A 19,722-nucleotide genomic window follows, 5' to 3' on the forward strand; every position below is an offset into this window, starting at 1 on the left:
TAGACATCCTAGTGCTGGGCGGTATACCGGTAAAAACCGATCACCGGTGTTTTTTTTTAAACCGATATGTATTTTCTACATACCCCCATACCGGTGTGCTTGAATACTTCCGGGTGCGCACGTGACGTCAGCGCGCACGTGACGTCAGCGCGCACACTCTACAAAAGCGCCATCGCATTCAGAGTCGGATACCAATGTGAGCTGTCGGGGGTGGGGGTGCCTGGCAAGTAATTATATTTTATGTGAAGGGGATGGGGGGGGTGTTATTTATGTGAAGGGGATGGGGGGGTTATACTTATGTGAAGGGGATGGGGTTGTGTTTGGGGGGGTTGTGATGGGGTGGGGTGGGGGGTTATATTTATGTGAAGGGGATGGGGGGCTGTTTGGGGTGGGTGTGGGGGGGGGTGTGCGGATGGGGGGGTGTTTGGGGTGGGGGGGGTGTGTGCGGATGGGGGGTGTTTGGGGTGGGTTGGGGGGGAGTGTGCGGATGGGGGGGTGTTTGGGGTGGGGTTGGGGGTGTGTGCGGATGGGGGGGTGTTTGGGGTGGGGTGGGGGGGTGTGTGCGGATGGGGGGGTGTTTGGGGTGGGGGGGTGCGTGCGGATGGGGGGGTGTTTGGGGTGGGGGGGGTGCGTGCGGGTGGGGGGGCTGCGTGCGGATGGGGGGGTGTTTGGGGTGGTGGGGGGGTGTTTGGGGTGGTGGGGGGGGTGCGGGTGGCGGGTGTTTGGGGTGGTCACCTAATCATGCATGGGGAAAAAAAAATACCGTCAAATACCGTGATACCGATATAATTTTGAAAAATACCGTGATATAAATTTTTGGTCATACCGCCCAGCACTAAGACATCCCTTATTTCTGCCCTCAGACCACTGCAGGGGAATGCATGAAGGAACACAGCCCTTTCTCTCAAATGACCAACAGTCGGTATGAACTCATTGAAAGAAGGGGCTGCGTTTCTCCCTGCTGCATTCAGGGGACATGGGACTTAACATGGCAGGTGGATTTCCAAATACAAAATATTTTGTCATGTGTGAAATATATATGTCTGTATTTTTTTATTAGGTATTCAGCTTATATCTTGTTACAGAAGTTGAATTACACTGGGCAGAACCTAAGTACAGGTATAGGACCCATTATCCAGAATGCTCGGGACCAAGAGTATTCTGGATAAGGGGGTCTTTCTGTAATTTTAATCTCTATACCTTAAGTCTACTAAAAAAACTTTAAAACATGAATTAAACACAATAGGATTGTTTTGCCTCCAATAATGGGTAATTATGTCTTAACTGGGATAAACTACAAGGTACTGTTTTATTATTACAGAGAAAAAGCATTTTAAAAATATGAATTATTTCATTAAAATGGAGTCTATGGGAGACAGGCATTCTGAGCTTTCTGAATAATCGGTTTCCGGATAACGGATCCCATACTTGTAGTGACAATGTTTTCCCGCAGGATCTCCAACTTTGGAACTTTTAGTAATAGTATTGCTTATGAGCGAGGTTTTGGGCCCTCCTGCCATAACCGCTAGGGGCAAAACATTTCCCTTTTATCCTTTTTCAGTGTTACATTCTGGTGTTAAAGGGGTTGTACCTTTGAGTTAACTTTTAGTATAATGTAGAGAGTAATATTCTGAGACAATTTGCAATTGGTCTTAGTTTTTTGGTTTCACTTTTTGTTCAGCAGCTTTTCAGTTTGGAGTTTTGGCAGCTATCTGGTTGTTAGGTCAAAATTGCCTTAGCAACCAGGGAGAAGTTTGAATAAAAGACTGGTATATGAATAGGAGTGAACCTGAATAGAAAAAATAAGTTATAAAAAGTGAGAATAACAATAATATTGTAGAGCAGTCGGTTTTCACTGCTGGGGTCAGTGACCCCCATTTGCAAGTTGGAGTCAGAAGAAAAAAGCTAATAATTTAAAATCTACAATTTTCAGAAATGGCATAAAAATCGCTACATTTAGCTTAGCTTTGCAGTTTGGTGTTTTTCTATACAAAGATATACTGTAAAAATGAGCTTTTCTGAGGTCTGCTTACTTATTTCTCACTTTTCCCACACACAAATCAGGCGGTGTATTTGGTAGTAGAAATATATGCCATGAAATTTGTTTGCACTAACTTCATTTTGGGGTCTCTAAATGCCAGCTACTTTGGTACCCCTATGCACAATGGGCATCAGGCTGGTCAGTGGCCCCTTGGCTTTCATATTTAGAATGTTTGTTTTCTTGGTGCTGTAGGGACCCCTAGGGTCAAATGGCCCCTATGGTTGAAATCCCTGCAGGTTCCGTTCCCTTAGTTGCTGGGCAGAAGGGAATGTATCCAAGTAAGTTCATTAACATATGGATGCTATTGGCTAGCAGGGATGGTGACCACTTCCTGCCTCACTTTGGTATAATGCTGGGAAAGGAGTGGCACCTTCCTGTTTGCTTCCTCCTGAGGAACAGGGTGGGTGTTGCTGGGAGCCCAGGGGACAGGCCTAGTTACAGTCGGGATCACTATGGGGTATTGCAGAGCTGAAGTGAGATTCCTGCCAGTCTGCCTGCAGGGGAGTGTCAGTCTGTATTACACTCTGTGTGGGATTCTGCCTGTACCACTGGCCCCAGAGAAGCTGTACTGTGACTATCCCTGTGGCTGTTCATATAATTCACTTGTTATTTTGTTGTTTGCCAGAACCTCTGGCGCCCCCTGTTTTTATTTTTCTGTATAGCAGCATGAGAGGTGTAGTTGCACAACACCCTCACCTTCCTCTTCCACTTAGCAAAGGCTCAATCTGGGCGAGAGAGTCCCAGTGTAACCCATGTTCTACTGGTATTAGTCCGGGAAGGCAGCTATTGAGCTGAAATAGAGGTTACAAAAACTTCGGAACAGGCTGCAAATATTTGCCTCTGACAGCAGGGGAATGCTGGGAAAAACTGAGTTTTACATAGTGTTTTGCACTTGCCAACGTTTTTCTTTTCTAATACCGGCCTTCAGGTCAGGGGCGGGACTGGGGCACAGGCAGGAAAATGTATGCAAAATGGTGGGTGGGGATAAAAATGGTGAAGGAAATGGGGTGAATGGGAGGGCTTATATTAACATATATAAGGAAGAGGGAGGGACAAAGCTTATTATTTATGTGTGGGGTTCCCAGGGTTAGAACTCACCCCCTTCTTACCCTAATTCAGCTCAGCCTGGCAAGCCATAGTTCTCTATAGCATTGCCCACCCCTCTCTGATGTCACTGAAGTGGGCGGGGTGAGACACGAGTTTATAAGAGCAACAGCCGGTGGGCACAGGAGTCAGAAGTGGGTGAGGAGGGTCATGGGAAAATTTTGGCCTATCACTCAGCCCTTACCCGCAAAAAAAAAAAAGTGATTGGCACATCACTAAATTTGTATTTTACAAATTTACCAGCAAGTACATTGGCAGTAAGTTTGTAATGCCCCGGCCCCAGCGGGTAATTATTTGGCTAGGCCGCTGGGTAACAACCCTACCTCCCATTATTTTCCTTATAGCCAGTTTCATGCACTTTCCGCGTCACCTCGTGTTTGAGCGAATAATTTGTGAGGTGCCATTTTGTTGACATGGCATTTGATTAATAAGGGAAGCAGAGGAATCAGCTTTGTACATTAAGAGCGGAGACGGCTTCAGACGGCGTGTTTAATTAAATTATTAAAATGACTTCGTTATCAGACTGCCGTTCCCCGGGATAATGAGCTGAGTAACATTTGCTTTAAAGGAGAAGGAAAGGCTAATAAAGAGTTAATCTCAAGCTGCAGGCATACCTTCAGTTGTCTCAATAGTGCCCTAAAGTCTCCCCATATTTCACCTGTTCAGAAGATCAGAAGCCAAACAGGAAGAAAAAACGCTGAGCTGTGTATAGAATGTTCCCATAATGCCTCTCAGTGTGGGTCTGTATGTGAGTGGATAGGTCAGTATGGGTCTGTATGTGAGTGGATAGGTCAGTATGGGTCTGTATGTGAGTGGATAGATAGGTCAGTATGGGTCTGTATGTGAGTGGATAGATAGGTCAGTGTGGGTCTGTATGTGAGTGGATAGGTCAGTATGGGTCTGTATGTGAGTGGATAGATAGGTCAGTGTGGGTCTGTATGTGAGTGGATAGGTCAGTATGGGTCTGTATGTGAGTGGATAGATAGGTCAGTGTGGGTCTGTATGTGAGTGTATAGATAGGTCAGTGTGGGTCTGTATGCGAGTGGATAGATAGGTCAGTATGGGTCTGTATGCGAGTGGATAGATAGGTCAGTGTGGGTCTGTATGCGAGTGGATAGATAGGTCAGTGTGGGTCTGTATGTGAGTGTATAGATAGCTCAGTGTGGGTCTGTATGTGAGTGGATAGATAGCTCAGTGTGGGTCTGTAAGTGAGTGGATAGATAGGTCAGTGTGGGTCTGTATGTGAGTGGATAGATAGGTCAGTGTGGGTCTGTATGTGAGTGGATAGATAGGTCAGTGTGGGTCTGTATGTGAGTGGATAGATAGCTCAGTGTGGGTCTGTATGTGAGTGGATAGATAGGTCAGTGTGGGTCTGTATGTGAGTGGATAGATAGGTCAGTATGGGTCTGTATGTGAGGGGATGGATAGGTCAGTATGGGTCTGTATGTGAGGGGATAGATGGGTCAGTATGGGTCTGTATGTGAGTGGATAGATAGGTCAGTGTGGGTCTGTATGTGAGGGGATAGATAGGTCAGTGTGGGTCTGTATGTGAGGGGATAGATAGGTCAGTGTGGGTCTGTATGTGAGGGGATAGATAGGTCAGTGTGGGTCTGTATGCGAGGGGATAGATAGGTCAGTGTGGGTCTGTATGCGAGGGGATAGATAGGTCAGTGTGGGTCTGTATGTGAGGGGATAGATAGGTCAGTGTGGGTCTGTATGTGAGGGGATAGATAGGTCAGTGTGGGTCTGTATGTGAGGGGATAGATAGGTCAGTGTGGGTCTGTATGTGAGGGGATAGATAGGTCAGTGTGGGTCTGTATGTGAGGGGATAGATAGGTCAGTGTGGGTCTGTATGTGAGGGGATAGATAGGTCAGTGTGGGTCTGTATGTGAGTGGATAGGTCAGTGTGGGTCTGTATGTGAGTGGATAGGTCAGTGTGGGTCTGTATGTGAGTGGATAGGTCAGTGTGGGTCTGTATGTGAGTGGATAGATAGGTCAGTATGGGTCTGTATGTGAGTGGATAGATAGGTCAGCGTGGGTCTGTATGTGAGTGGATAGATAGGTCAGTGTGGGTCTGTATGTGAGTGTATAGATAGGTCAGTATGGGTCTGTATGTGAGTGTATAGATAGGTCAGTGTGGGTCTGTATGTGAGTGGATAGATAGGTCAGTGTGGGTCTGTATGTGAGGGGATAGATAGGTCAGTGTGGGTCTGTATGTGAGTGGATAGATAGGTCAGTTTGGGTCTGTATGTGAGTGGATAGGTCAGTGTGGGTCTGTATGTGAGTGGATAGGTCAGTGTGGGTCTGTATGTGAGTGGATAGGTCAGTGTGGGTCTGTATGTGAGTGGATAGATAGGTCAGTATGGGTCTGTATGTGAGTGGATAGGTCAGTGTGGGTCTGTATGTGAGTGGATAGGTCAGTGTGGGTCTGTATGTGAGTGGATAGATAGGTCAGTATGGGTCTGTATGTGAGGGGATAGATCAAGAAATCATGGGAGTTGTAATTTCAAAACATTTACATATTCATTATTGCCATATTTAATATTTTTATTGTCGGATTACACAGGGAGTGGGTTCATACTCAGGACCATTGATAACCAGTCAAGCTTTGTCTTTCCTAAAGCCCTAAAATCCCCTTGTGTAGTTCAAATGAAGCTGCATTGCAGATAGAATTAATGTGTTGTGCTGAAAGTGCATTGTGGTGTTTTCTTATACAGTAACTAAAGGAGTAAAAAAAAATTAAACCAGCTGCCTTCACTAGGTCTAGTAACCCATAGCAATACATATTATGTGTTGAATAGTTGCTGGTGCAAAGTTTTATTACTTTTCCCTTTATTGTTTAGCATTCACCTACAGCATATTTGCTACAATTTTATTCATTGCCCCTCAGTGGGGCTGTTAGAAAACCAGGCAAGTATGGTCTTGTTCTTGGAAAGCAGCGCACAGCAGCATTACCCAAAGACCTGATACTTTTTTTTCATGTAAACCCTAAGGTAGTGGTTGCCAAACTGAAGGGCTGGTCCCTCTGGGGCAGCTTAACCCGAGGGCCAGTAAGGGTGAGAATTGGTGATAATGACTATTTTTCTCTTGGATATCTCTGAAAGCCCAACTGGAAGATCAGTTTGGGTAAGGTTTTGGGATAATGCCTATTTTTTCTCTTAGAAACTCCTGACAGCCCAGCTGTCAGATCCGTTAGAGTTAGATATGGGGATAATGCCTATTTGCTTCCGTAGATACCCCTGAAAGCCCAACTAGAAGGTAATTTTGGATGAGATTGGGGGAGTAGGTCAGTTTTCTGTGAGATTTATGGACAATGCCAGTTTCCTCTTCCAGATACTCCTTAAAGCCCAACTTGAAGTCAGTTTGGGTGAGATCTGAGGAAAATGCCTATTTGCACTCCTAGGTACCTCTGAAAGCCCCAACCAGAAGATCAGTTTGAGTGAGATGTTCAAGACAATGCCTATTGCTCTCCTAGATACCTCTTAAAGCCCAACTTGAAGTCAGTTTGGGTAAGATCTGAGGAAAATGCCTATTTGCACTCCTAGGTACCTCTGAAAGCCCCAACCAGAAGATCAGTTTTAGTGAGATTTGGGGATAATGCCTATTGCTCTCCTTGATACCTCTTAAAGCCCAACTAGAAGGTCAGTTTGGGTGAGATTTGGTAATTATACCTATTTGCTCCCTTAGATACTCCCTGAAACCCCAACTAGAAGTTCAAGTTAGGGTTACATTTGGTGATAATGTCAATTTGCTCTCCTTGATGCTCCTGAAACCCCAACTAGAATGTCTGTTAGGGTGATATAACATATAACAATATAACACTTATTCGCTGTCTTAAATATTCTTGGAACTGTGGCTGTTATATCCTCACCAATGGAGGAAGTGCTTCATGTCGTGAACCACCTGTTAGCCCTAGTAGTTTTATACTCCACCCCCCATTTGATATTTGCTCGCGAGGAGCATCCCGGATGGATTTGGCTGAATACTGAACCGAAATGTCTCCCCCTAACATTTAACCCATCCGAATGCTAATTAGCTTCTGCTAATTTATGCAAATTAGGGTTCAGATTTGGTTCACCCAGGACCATGGATTCAGCCGAAAACCGAACCCTGCCAAATCCCAAATGCTAATCATTAATTTGAATTATCGGTGTTCATTATTTGCATATACCCCTTGTCAGGATAGAATGGTATAAAAATCTGTTTTTTTCCCCTGATTGGCTGCTTGTTCTTGATGCGTGACCACTTCTGATGCTCTGATTGGCTACAGCGTAGTTCTTGTACAATAACTGCAGACAATAGTGCTAACTCTAGCCTTGTTTCTAAAGCTTGTCATACACTGGCAGATCCCCTTGTTTGGTTAGATCTGGGCCTGATTGGGCCACACACGCTGGGTCACATCTAGCCCCATACAGAGGGTAACATCTACGTGTCAATGTGGTCCCCGTCAGGCAGGAAAAGACAATTTTTATCAAGATATTGGTCAGACAGACCTGTCGGTTGGCCGCATAGATGGGCCAGTAAGCTAATGACTCTGGACTCTGACTCTGGTCTGAAAGAACTGAATTTTATCAGCTGGTGTATGGCCACCTTTAAGCTTGGGTCACCATTATGGCTGAGATGCCACTGCCCCTGTCTACTTTTACACTTGATTATATGTTCAAGAATTTTGGGAGTTGTAGTACTGGGGACCTAAGTCAAAGCACACCTTTACATCAAAACTCTCACCCCCACCTCACTCTTTGGGTCCCCTTAGAAGAATCCCCCAGTGATTGTACCTCTCCTCCCACTGTTATTGGCTAAAAAGAAAACCCATATAGAAAGTGGGCAGTTTTTCTCAGGAATGGGGGCAAGAGGCAGAACTTAGCTCCTTGTATACCACAGCACCAATTAGGGCACTCTTGAATCCAGTTAGGAGCCCTGTTGTAATGGGGGGCATGGGAGGATAAAACAAACCCTAACCATAGACTGCAAAAGAGGTGTGGCTTAGCTACGGATGGGAGTGGTTTAGGCAGACCAGGGGCATTTTTGGGAGGATTGGGGTGTGACCAGCCATGAATTATTAGGCAAGCTTTGTCAACATGGGTGTCTACTCTTCTTAGCTTATTAGACCCACCTCCCAAGGTCAGTCTGTCACTCGGTTTATATCTGTAGCCTGAGGGTGAAGAGAAACATTATGGCAGCTTCTAGCCATAGGAATACACTACAGATATGAATGAAGTGGCTGCGCACAGTATCATAACTATAGCCCCATTAGCCTAGATACAAAATAGTTACACCTTTCTATGCACTGGCTCTGTGCCCTCAGAATTAATCATATAAAAAAATCTGTATTGCCCTATTCCTCTAATTATTATAGAATATTTACTTCTCTTTTGTACATTTACAGCTTTTCTAGCGCAAAATGTTCCTCTGTCTCTCCCTGGTTTGCTCTATGCTTATTATTTCTCTCCGTTTTCCCAATTCTATCCATGTTTCTTATAGATAAAAGAAGAAAAAAAAAAGCTAGAAGAGATTGAGTGAGATTGCAGAGGCTTCTCAGGGTGAATATGTAATGGGAGGAATAATGGCTGGGATAATAGAAAGTTATATGCGGAATAGGAGAAAAAGGCAATTTTCACTTCCAGTGAAGATGAGATGGCGCAGAGCTTTTCAGACTACTCAATGGAATCAGAATCCGACAGCTCTAAAGAAGAGACCATCTATGGCACCATCAGAGCCACCGCGGAGCGACCGACCGGTCGGCTGGAAGACATCCAGACCAACACGATGGTCATCAGGATTGTCATCCCAGATCTTCAGCAAACCGTGAGCCACTGATTCTTTTAGCTTTTTGGCCCTTATGTAAATCTGCCGCAGGGTTCACTAGGTGCAGGTTTGGTGCATCAACATTAACACAACGCGCTGTGGAACCCTGCAGCTACCACCAGGTCCTGGAAGGCAGTAGCTCCAGTGTTCCTCAGCATCAATAGGTCCAGTTGTGTGTCTTTTATCAGCTACACCACAACCATGGTTTGCCTATGCTTCTTGCCAGTCTTATTAAATGAGGCCCCGTGTTGCAGCATTCATGTGTCTATGTGTCATTTTTCTTTTTCAGATAGGCTTTTATTTATTATTGGAAAACACAGTAGGAACCTATTATACTGAACCCTGCCCAGGCCTGCTGAAAGCAACACATGTTAAATTACATACCTTATCCACATACAGAGAACTCATTTTCATACAAACTAGTGAATCCTACAACAGGATCAGGCACATGAAAGATGAGGTTCTTTAACTTTACCTGCTATTAAAATTCATTGGTTAAAATAATGATATTGCATTATAGGGGAGATAATTCGCCGCACGACAAATCTCTCTTGTTGCGGGCGACTAATCTCCCCAAAATGCAATGCCACCGGCTAGAATGTGGGATGTGGCATACACTGTGGGATGGCATACACGGCGCAGGGATTTCCCGAAATCGCGGAAGTTGCCTTGGGAGGAAACTTCAGCGACTTTGGGAAATCGTGGTGCAGCGTATGCCATCCCACAGGCAATTTACATTCTAGCCGGTGGCATGGCATTTCGTGGAGACTTGTCGCCCGCGACAAGGGAGATTTGTTGCGGGCGACTAATCTCCCATCTGTCACAGCCCTAAGACTCACTTTTTAAGTCTGTGTTTGTATTGCTGTACAGAAGCTGTAAGTAAACACATTGGGCAAGAACCTCATGATCAGACCAGTGTAGTTCTGGGATGATCACATTTTCCAGCTGGCCCAATCTGTATGTGAGCGAGCCCCGATAGCCCCAATAAGACAGTAGTTAAAGGTTTGCACTATAATGGGGTTACAGTGTAGTTTAATAAATGACTACAGTACAGTGCCTCTGTGAATGACTGGTACATCCTACATTAGTGCAGATACTGATAAACATGAACCCTGTGTCTGTGCTGATAAGAATGATGAGCATCAATCACTGACCGGCTGGGGCCATTTATCTTCATTTGTCAGTGCATTCCTGTGCGTTTGGTCATGACGCACCCCCTTCCCAAAGCAGCTTTCCAATATACTGCTTTTACTGTTATTTATTGCTATTGAAAACAGTGACTGTCTGGCTGCACGACTGGTTCTGACTCCTGAAACACTGTAGCAGAAGACTCACTTGTGAAGCGCTTGCATCTGGGCCACCGTAATGTTCTGCCTTCCCTATGGATTTCTCTGCTGTACATATACAGGTTAAAGGGTTCACCTTACGTTAATTTTTAGTTATTTAATGTCCTACCACTAGAAACTTTGCAATTGTTTTTTATTATGGTTATTTTTAATAACTATGCAGGCCCTCATCTATTAATATTCCTATCTCTTGTTTAAACCACTGCCTGGTTACTAGGGGAAAAAGACCCTAGCAACCAGATAGCTGCTAAAATAGCAAATGGGGAACAAAAAGCTAAATAACTGAAAAATCATAAAAAATGAAGACCAACTGCTAATTGTCTCAGAATATCAATGTAAAGGTGAACTATCCCTTTAATTTGAAAGTTATCACCTCTGCAACGTTTCTTTTTTTTTTTTTTTACACATCAATTCATTCGTAAGGTCATAGATTCTGTCATACAGTGAAGTCATAATTATTTTTTTGCAAGGGAACAAGAGGACGGGATACTTTTTTCTTTCTTAAGCTTCCAGCTCTGTTTGCACAAGCACAACAATAACCAGAAAAGTGTTAGATTGTAATAGTGCAAGCTATATTTATTCTGCAGAAATACTCACACCCTCGACCAGTTCTCCCATTTTACAAACAGACCCTAAAGGATCTGACAGGGAAGCAGGGAGCCGTAGCAACAGCTGGGGGGGCCACAGGTTGGGGAACTGACACTGTTATACTCCAATGCGCTCCTGTCATGCCTGGCATTATACATGGCACCCAGCTGTAAGGAGCGGCTGATGTGCCAGATGTGCCATCTTGTACTGACCTCCTACCTGCCTAATATATATATATAGGAGCAAAATAACTGTGGGCAAATCTCTGGGCAGAGCAGAACTTCTAGGAAACAAATGGCCGGGCCTATAAACTGATGCCGGATAGTGAGGGGACCTGCTGATCTGTTCCCATCTAAATCTCACCCGTCTGTAAAATAATATCTGATCATTTGCCCCTTTAAATCCCCCCCAGCTTTTAGGGGTTCCCATTAGAATGGGCATAGATAAAGCAGGGCCTTTGGGTAGTGGTATATGCCAGTTGTGATTGGTGGGGGCCTTCCTGTTAGAGATCATGGCTACATAACATGAAGCGCTCAGCTGTTACTAGAACTCCCACAATCCCTTGCTCCAGCCCATGTGATGCCATCATTACTAGCAAGAGATACTGAGAGTCTGAGTGTTAAACAGAATGTACCAATACATGGGCCGGGGGGTATCAATCTGCACATAGGGGGAGTAGCAATAATGGCAGCTCTCAAATAGAGGGGATCCCATAGAAAGCGAGGGGAGGATTACAGGCACTTATTTGGGTTTCATGAAATATGTATGTATGTATAACATGTAGGCCAATGACAGTTATAGGACAACAGGCTGCAGGTCTGATAGGGGATGCTGGGACATGTAGGCCAATGACAGTTATAGGACAACAGGCTGCAGGTCTGATAGGGGATTCTGGGTCATGTAGTTCAGTGACAGTTATAGGTCTAAAGGCTGCAGGTCTGATAGGGGATGCTGGGACATGTAGGCCAATGACAGTTATAGGACTAAAGGCTGCAGGTCTGATAGCGGATGCTGGGACATGTAGGTCAATGACAGTTATAGGACTACAAGATTTAGGTCTGATAGGGGATGCTGGGACATGTAGGTCAATTACAGTTATAGGACTACAGGCTGAAGGTCTGATAGGGGATGCTGGGACATGTAGGTCAGTTATAGTTATAGGACTACAAGCTGCAAGTCTGATAAGTGATGGTGGGACATGTGTGTCAGTTACAGTTATAAGACTACAGGCTGCAGGTCTGATAGGGGATGCTGGGACATGTATGTCAGTTACAGTTATAAGACTACAGGCTGCAGGTCTGATAGGGGATGCTGGGACATGTAGGCCAATGACAGTTATAGGACTACAGGCTGCAGGGGATGCTTCCAGTCACAAACAGTAAACAAACAAGCTCCCACCTTGTAAAACTCGACACCCCATAAAATATCAAGGGGAATTAAGGGGGATAAAAGTGGATGGAGAGGCTCAGGGGGTGTAGGGACCCGCGGGTAGGGCTGGTATTTTACAGTAAAACATGTTGTTTGATGCCAATGTTATTAATAGGGAAAACATAAACATATAGGAAGGCCCTACCTGTGGGTAGCTCAGCTCAACTATCAATTGGCTTGTTGCTTCCAGCTGCCATAGACACTGTGACAGGGACATTTAATAGATTTGTAGCCAGTAATTAAAAAGGACAGCAATTTTTGCCATTTCTAGACACCTTCATTGCTGGGACATTATGAGGTTAAGTGACTCTGTCCAGGGTCACAAGGTAAGGGGGCCCAGTGGGGCCGGAGGTGCCTTACAATTGCTGGGGTATGAGTCAGATTCCCCCGTCCCAGGGGCTCTGCTTAATTTGCAGAGCTCCCAGGCAGGAATCGAACTCAAGCTGGCCCATACAATCATACGCTGGGTATGAGTCAGATTCCCCCGTCCCAGGGTCCCTGCTGAATTTGCAGGGCTCCCAGGCGGGAATCGAACTCAAGGCCCATCGGTGTAAAGCAGTCTCCCTACCACTGAGCCATCCTTCCTCCTCCCACTTATACCATACTTTTTCGTAATCTTGTCTTTTACATATTGGCGGTTGGTGTACCCTAACCGACTGACTGAAACACTCAGGGTTACAGCCTGCTGCTTGCCCCAAGCTCTATATAACTAGGGGGGCTGTCTAGGGCATTCGGGAATGGAGTACTATGACCTTTCTGAGGGGTGGGCGGTTAATTGCCCCAGCAGGGGCAATTAACCACCGTTTGTCGTAGACCCATGAATGAGGTGTCAAATCGTGCGGCTTATTCGGGAATGGGGTGCTATGACTTTTCTGAGGGGTGGCCAGTTAATTGCCCCAGCAGGGGGCAATTAACCACCGTTTGTCGTAGACCCATGAATGAGGTGTCAAACTGTGCGGCTTATTCGGGAATGGAGTGCTATGACCTTTCTGAGGGGTGGGCGGTTAATTGCCCCAGCAGGGGGCAATTAACCACCGTTTGTCGTAGACCCATGAATGAGGTGTCAAACCGTGTGGCTTATTCGGGAATGGGGTGCTATGACTTTTCTGAGGAGTGGGCGGTTAATTGCCCCAGCAGGGGGCAATTAACCACCGTTTGTCATAGACCCATGAATTTGGTGTCAAACCATGTGGCTTGGGAATGGGGTGCTATGACTTATTTGAGGGGTGGTTTGTTGTAGACCCATGAATGAAGTGTCAAATCGTGCGGCTTATTCGGGAATGGGGTGCTATGACTTTTGTGAGGGGGGCGGTTAATTGCCCCAGCAGGGGGCAATTAACCACCGTTTGTCGTAGACCCATGAATGAGGTGTCAAACTGTGCGGCTTATTCGGGAATGGAGTGCTATGACCTTTCTGAGGGGTGGTTAATTGCCCCAGCAGGGGCAATTAACCACCGTTTGTCGTAGACCCATGAATGAGGTGTCAAACCGTGTGGCTTATTCGGGAATGGGGTGCTATGACTTTTCTGAGGGGTGGGCGGTTAATTGCCCCAGCAGGGGGCAATTAACCACCGTTTGTTGTAGACCCATGAATGAGGTGTCAAATCGTGCGGCCTATTCGGGAATGGGGTGCTATGACTTTTCCTAGGGGTGGGCGGTCAATTGCCCCAGCAGGGGGCAATTAACCATCGTTTGTCGTAGACCCATGAATGAGGTGTCAAATCGTGTGGCTTATTCGGGAATGGGGTGCTATGACTTTTCTGAGGGGTGAGCCGTTAATTGCCCCAGCGGGGGGCAATTAACCACCGTTTGTCGTAGACCCATGAATGAGGTGTCAAATCGTGTGGCTTATTCGGGAATGGGGTGCTATGACTTTTCTGAGTGGTGGGCGGTTAATTGCCCCAGCAGGGGGCAATTAACCACCGTTTGTTGTAGACCCATGAATGAGGTGTCAAATCGTGCGGCCTATTTGGGAATGGGGTGCTATGACTTATTTGAGGGGTGGGTGGTTAATTGCCCCAGCAGGGCAATTATTATGGGAAAATTTAAACTGATGCCAATCTTACAGCTTTGAGGCGACACTCCCCAAACTTGGGGCCATCCTTCCTCCTCCCACTTATACCATACTTTTTCGTAATCTTGTCTTTTACATATTGGCGGTTGGTGTATCCCACCGTTTGTCGTAGACCCATGAATGAGGTGTCAAACTGTGCGGCTTATTCGGGAATGGAGTGCTATGACTTTTCTGAGGGGTGGGCGGTTAATTGCCCCAGCAGGGGGCAATTAACCACCGTTTGTCGTAGACCCATGAATGAGGTGTCAAACCGTGTGGCTTATTCGGGAATGGGGTGCTATGACTTTTCTGAGGAGTGGGCGGTTAATTGCCCCAGCAGGGGGCAATTAACCACCGTTTGTCATAGACCCATGAATTTGGTGTCAAACCATGTGGCTTGGGAATGGGGTGCTATGACTTATTTGAGGGGTGGGTGGTTAATTGCCCCAGCAGGGGGCAATTAACCACCGTTTGTTGTAGACCCATGAATGAAGTGTCAAATCGTGCGGCTTATTCGGGAATGGGGTGCTATGACTTTTGTGAGGGGGGCGGTTAATTGCCCCAGCAGGGGGCAATTAACCACCGTTTGTCGTAGACCCATGAATGAGGTGTCAAACTGTGCGGCTTATTCGGGAATGGAGTGCTATGACCTTTCTGAGGGGTGGGCGGTTAATTGCCCCAGCAGGGGGCAATTAACCACCGTTTGTCGTAGACCCATGAATGAGGTGTCAAATCGTGTGGCTTATTCGGGAATGGGGTGCTATGACTTTTCTGAGGAGTGGGCGGTTAATTGCCCCAGCAGGGAGCAATTAACCACCGTTTGTCATAGACCCATGAATTTGGTGTCAAACCATGTGGCTTGGGAATGGGGTGCTATGACTTATTTGAGGGGTGGGTGGTTAATTGCCCCAGCAGGGGGCAATTAACCACTGTTTGTTGTAGACCCATGAATGAAGTGTCAAATCGTGCGGCTTATTCGGGAATGGGGTGCTATGACTTTTGTGAGGGGGGCGGTTAATTGCCCCAGCAGGGGGCAATTAACCACCGTTTGTCGTAGACCCATGAATGAGGTGTCAAACTGTGCGGCTTATTCGGGAATGGAGTGCTATGACCTTTATGAGGGGTGGGTGGTTAATTGCCCCAGCAGGGGGCAATTAACCACCGTTTGTCGTAGACCCATGAATGAGGTGTCAAACCATGTGGCTTATTCGGGAATGGGGTGCTATGACTTTTCTGAGGGGTGGGCGGTTAATTGCCCCAGCAGGGGGCAATTAACCACCGTTTGTCGTAGACCCATGAATGAGGTGTCAAATCGTGTGGCTTATTCGGGAATGGGGTGCTATGACTTTTCTGAGGGGTGGGCGGTTAATTGCCCCAGCAGGGGGCAATTAACCACCGTTTGTTGTAGACCCATGAATGAGGTGTCAAATCGTGCGGCCTATTCGGGAATGGGGTGCTATGACTTTTCCTAGGGGTGGGCGGTCAATTGCCCCAGCAGGGGGCAATTAACCACCGTTTGTCGTAGACCCATGAATGAGGTGTCAAATCGTGTGGCTTATTCGGGAATGGGGTGCTATGACTTTTCTGAGGGGTGAGCCGTTAATTGCCCCAGCGGGGGGCAATTAACCACCGTTTGTCGTAGACCCATGAATGAGGTGTCAAATCGTGTGGCTTATTTGGGAATGGGGTGCTATGACTTTTCTGAGTGGTGGGCGGTTAATTGCCCCAGCAGGGGGCAATTAACCACCGTTTGTTGTAGACCCATGAATGAGGTGTCAAATCGTGCGACCTATTTGGGAATGGGGTGCTATGACTTATTTGAGGGGTGGGTGGTTAATTGCCCCAGCAGGGCAATTATTATGGGAAAATTTAAACTGATGCCAATCTTACAGCTTTGAGGCGACACTCCCCAAACTTGAATCACACAGTCAGGGGCTCAGCCGGAATGAAAATATGATGATTGTTGGATGCCCAAAATTGGGCAGAGCTGTGTACAGCCAATCAGATTTTACCTATGGATCCAACCTGCTGCCATTCTCACAGTAATAACCCCAGGGTCCCCAAACTTTGCAGGGTTATGCCCCAGGTAACTGTGGTTCAAGATAAGAAAAAGTGGGCGGAGCCACCAACAGCCAATCAGAGTTTACCTATTGACTTTCAATGGGGTAATAAAACCTGCTGCCAAACTTTTCACAGTTGGTCACTAGTGGACTGCAGTTCTAGTTTTTAAAAGTGGGTGGAGCCACCAACAACCAATCAGATTTCACCCATTGATTTTTATTGGTTTGTTGCCAGGGTTCCCAAACTTTGCATAGTCAGACACTGGGTGACTACGCATTTAAGGTTTTTGTATTTTTGTAAGTGGGTGGAGCCACCAACAGCCAGATCAGATTTTACCTATTGACTTTAAATGGAGAAATTCAGCCTGCTGCCATTCTCACAGTAATAACACCAGGGTCCCCAAACTTTTCACAGTTGGCCACTAGAGGACGGCAGTTTTAGTTTTGAACCAACAGCCAATCAGATTTCACCTATTGAATTTTATTGGTCAGTCACTGCGTGACTTCGTACTCAAGGTTAGAAAAAGTGGGCGTGGTGAACAACAACCAATCAGATTTCACCTATAGACTTCATATGTTTAAATTTAAACTGCTGCCATTCTTTAAATATTAATACTAAGGTCTCCAACTTTGCACAGCTAGTCACCTGGTAACCGTGGTTCAGAGTTAGAAAAAGTGGGTGGAGCCACCAACAGCCAATCAGACTTTAACTATTGATTTTCAATGGGGAAATTCAACCTGCTGCCTTTCTTAAAGTATTAACACCAGGGTCACTAGGGGCCTGCATTTTTAGGTTTTAAAAAGTGGGTGGAGCCACCAACAGCCAATCAGACTTCACCTATTGATTTTTTTTTTTATAATGGGGATTTTGGCGAATAACTAGTTTGTTGTAGACCCATGAATGAGTTTTCAAACCGTGCGGCTTATTCGGGAATGGGGTGCTATGACTTTTCTGAGGGGTGGGCGGTTAATTGCCCCCGCAAGGGCAATGTTGATTTTAATGTTTCAGCAACACTGAAGTGTGAAACATTGTGAAGTGTGAAACATTGTAATATTGGGGCACGAGTTTTGCCACGACAAGCACCACTCACATTTTCTTCATGTACCTCTCTAGTTTCTGCCATTATTTCCCTTAATGCCCCCCCCCCAGTGTATCAGTGCTCCACCCACCTCTGATCCCAGAAATAAAAATGAGAAATCAGGGCAAGTGCCAGAGTGAGCGTTGGTGGCAGGGAAATGGCGGCTGAGACCTGTCCCTTAAATTAGGCTTTTTAAAAAGAGAAAGATACATTAGATGACGGCCCAATGATGGAGCCACAGTAGGTATAATAAATATAAAAATATCACAAAAGCTTCCCAGCGATGAGTTCTCCCCCCTCGGCTGAAGATTCCCATCATTCCCGACCCCTGACTTGCCGAGCGGTAACATAAAAGTTCAGGCACCATTGGATACCCCTGTTTGAGTCACTGGGATATTAGAGTTACAATAATGAGAAATAAACCAATTTAGAATTATGGTTGTGTTTATTTTCCTATTAAACAGACCAACTGCATTAAGCTCACGCTGTGCAACACACTCACATCTGACATATTAGTAGAAATTGCCATATTGCTGCCACATCTGAGTGTTCATTCACAGGAGCATTAATTACTCTGCTTTCCTGGTGTCAATGAAAAATGGAAGAGGCAAGTGGTATGGCAGCTCCACCCAGCAGGGAGAGGGTAACATGGGGGCAGGTATGAGGCCAATGCCGGATAAAGGTGGCTTTGGTAGAGGTTCAAAAGTATTTTATTCTAAAAGGTTCATTAAAGGCCTTCCCAAATTACAGGGCACTTACATAAACCTTTATATACAGTAATTGTCACTTGAAAGCCAGGAAGTTTCTGTTGATGTTCCAGGTTTCTCCACTGTTAGAGCAATAAAAGTCTAGAACCTGGCTAACAAAAGAGCTGGTGGTATGCAATTTGTGATGCATTAGGGAGGCTCAGAGTGGCTTAGATGCCTTTAAAGCGGCTGAAAAGTGAAAAATTAACACATTCTTTAACTTTTCATTATAAACTCATATATATCCAGTGTGCCAGCAACAGTGATGTCTCCAAACGGTTGCATATTAACATACCTCCCAACATTTGAAAAATGAAAAGAGGGACAAAAAGATTCGGTGCGTGCAGTGTGGCAAATTTTGACCACGCCCACTTTTGTGACCACGCCCCAATTACCACACCCCATCCATTTTTTTTAAAAAAAAATTCTCCTTTTATATAGTAGAAATGGCGGGATCAGACGCAAATGTGCTATACCCTCATACTGTACTACCTAAGGAAAACAATTTAGCAACTCCTACATATAAAATACAAATATAGAGAGAAGGTAGTCAGTTATACAGTAAGTGAGTTATAACTATGTACCAGTTTGCCCCCCCATACACAGTACCCCCAATAGCCTAAAAGACAGTACTACCCATACACAGTGCCCCCATACACAATGCCCCCCATAGAAAGTGCCCCCAATTTCCCCCATACACAGTGCCCCCAATTGAGACAGTGCCCCCCATACACAGTGCCCCCAATTGAGACAGTCCCACCCCATACACAGTGCCCCCAATTGAGACAGTCCCCCCAAAAACAGTGCCCCCAATTGAGACAGTCCCCCCCAAAAACAGTGTCCCCAATTGAGACAGTCCCCCCAAAAACAGTACCCCCAATTGAGACAGTCCCCCCCAAAAACAGTGCACCCAATTGAGACAGTCCCCTCCAAAAACAGTGTCCCCAATTGAGACACCCCCCCATACACAGTGCCCCCAATAGAGACAGCCCCCCCATACACAGTGCCCCCAATAGAGACAGCCCCCCCCATACACAGTGCCCCCAATAGAGACAGCCCCCCCATACACAGTGCCCCCAATAGAGACAGCCCCCACCACATACACAGTGCCCCCAATAGAGACAGTCCCGCCCCATACAAAGCGCTCCCTTCTTCTTCTTCGTCCCCAGCGGCTCCTCAGTGTATGCGGCTCCTTCTGCGGCGGTGACAGGCCCTTTTATAAGGTTGTGCCCGTGCGTAATGACGTCACACCCACAGGCGCAACCTTATAAAAGGGCCTGTCACCGCCGCAGAAGGAGCCGCATACACTGAGGAGCCGCTGGGGAAGAAGGAGCGCCAACGCATCACGCTGTCCTGGATAAGTCAATGAATGTTCCGCATTTCCGTAATTTATTACGGAAATGCGGGACATTCATGGAACTATCCGGGACAGCGGGATGCGCTCTAAAAACCGGGACAGAAAGCGGGAC

The 19,722-nt window shown here is 46.1% G+C and overlaps 1 protein-coding gene across 1 annotated transcript in view; it reads left to right on the forward strand.

Annotated features, from left to right (window-relative positions):
• Positions 1 to 8,704: 8,704 nt before the first annotated feature.
• Positions 8,705 to 19,722, forward strand: part of LOC108645362 (cleavage stimulation factor subunit 3-like) — a 73,744-nt gene continuing 62,726 nt past the window's right edge. The window contains exon 1 of the mRNA XM_031900491.1: positions 8,705 to 8,953. Within this exon, the coding sequence (XP_031756351.1) occupies positions 8,783 to 8,953 (171 nt within the window). The 5' untranslated portion in view covers positions 8,705 to 8,782. The remainder of the gene's footprint in view (positions 8,954 to 19,722) is intronic.

Source organism: Xenopus tropicalis, chromosome 4 (genome assembly GCF_000004195.4).
Source record: "Xenopus tropicalis strain Nigerian chromosome 4, UCB_Xtro_10.0, whole genome shotgun sequence".
Taxonomy (NCBI): Eukaryota; Metazoa; Chordata; class Amphibia; order Anura; family Pipidae; genus Xenopus; species Xenopus tropicalis.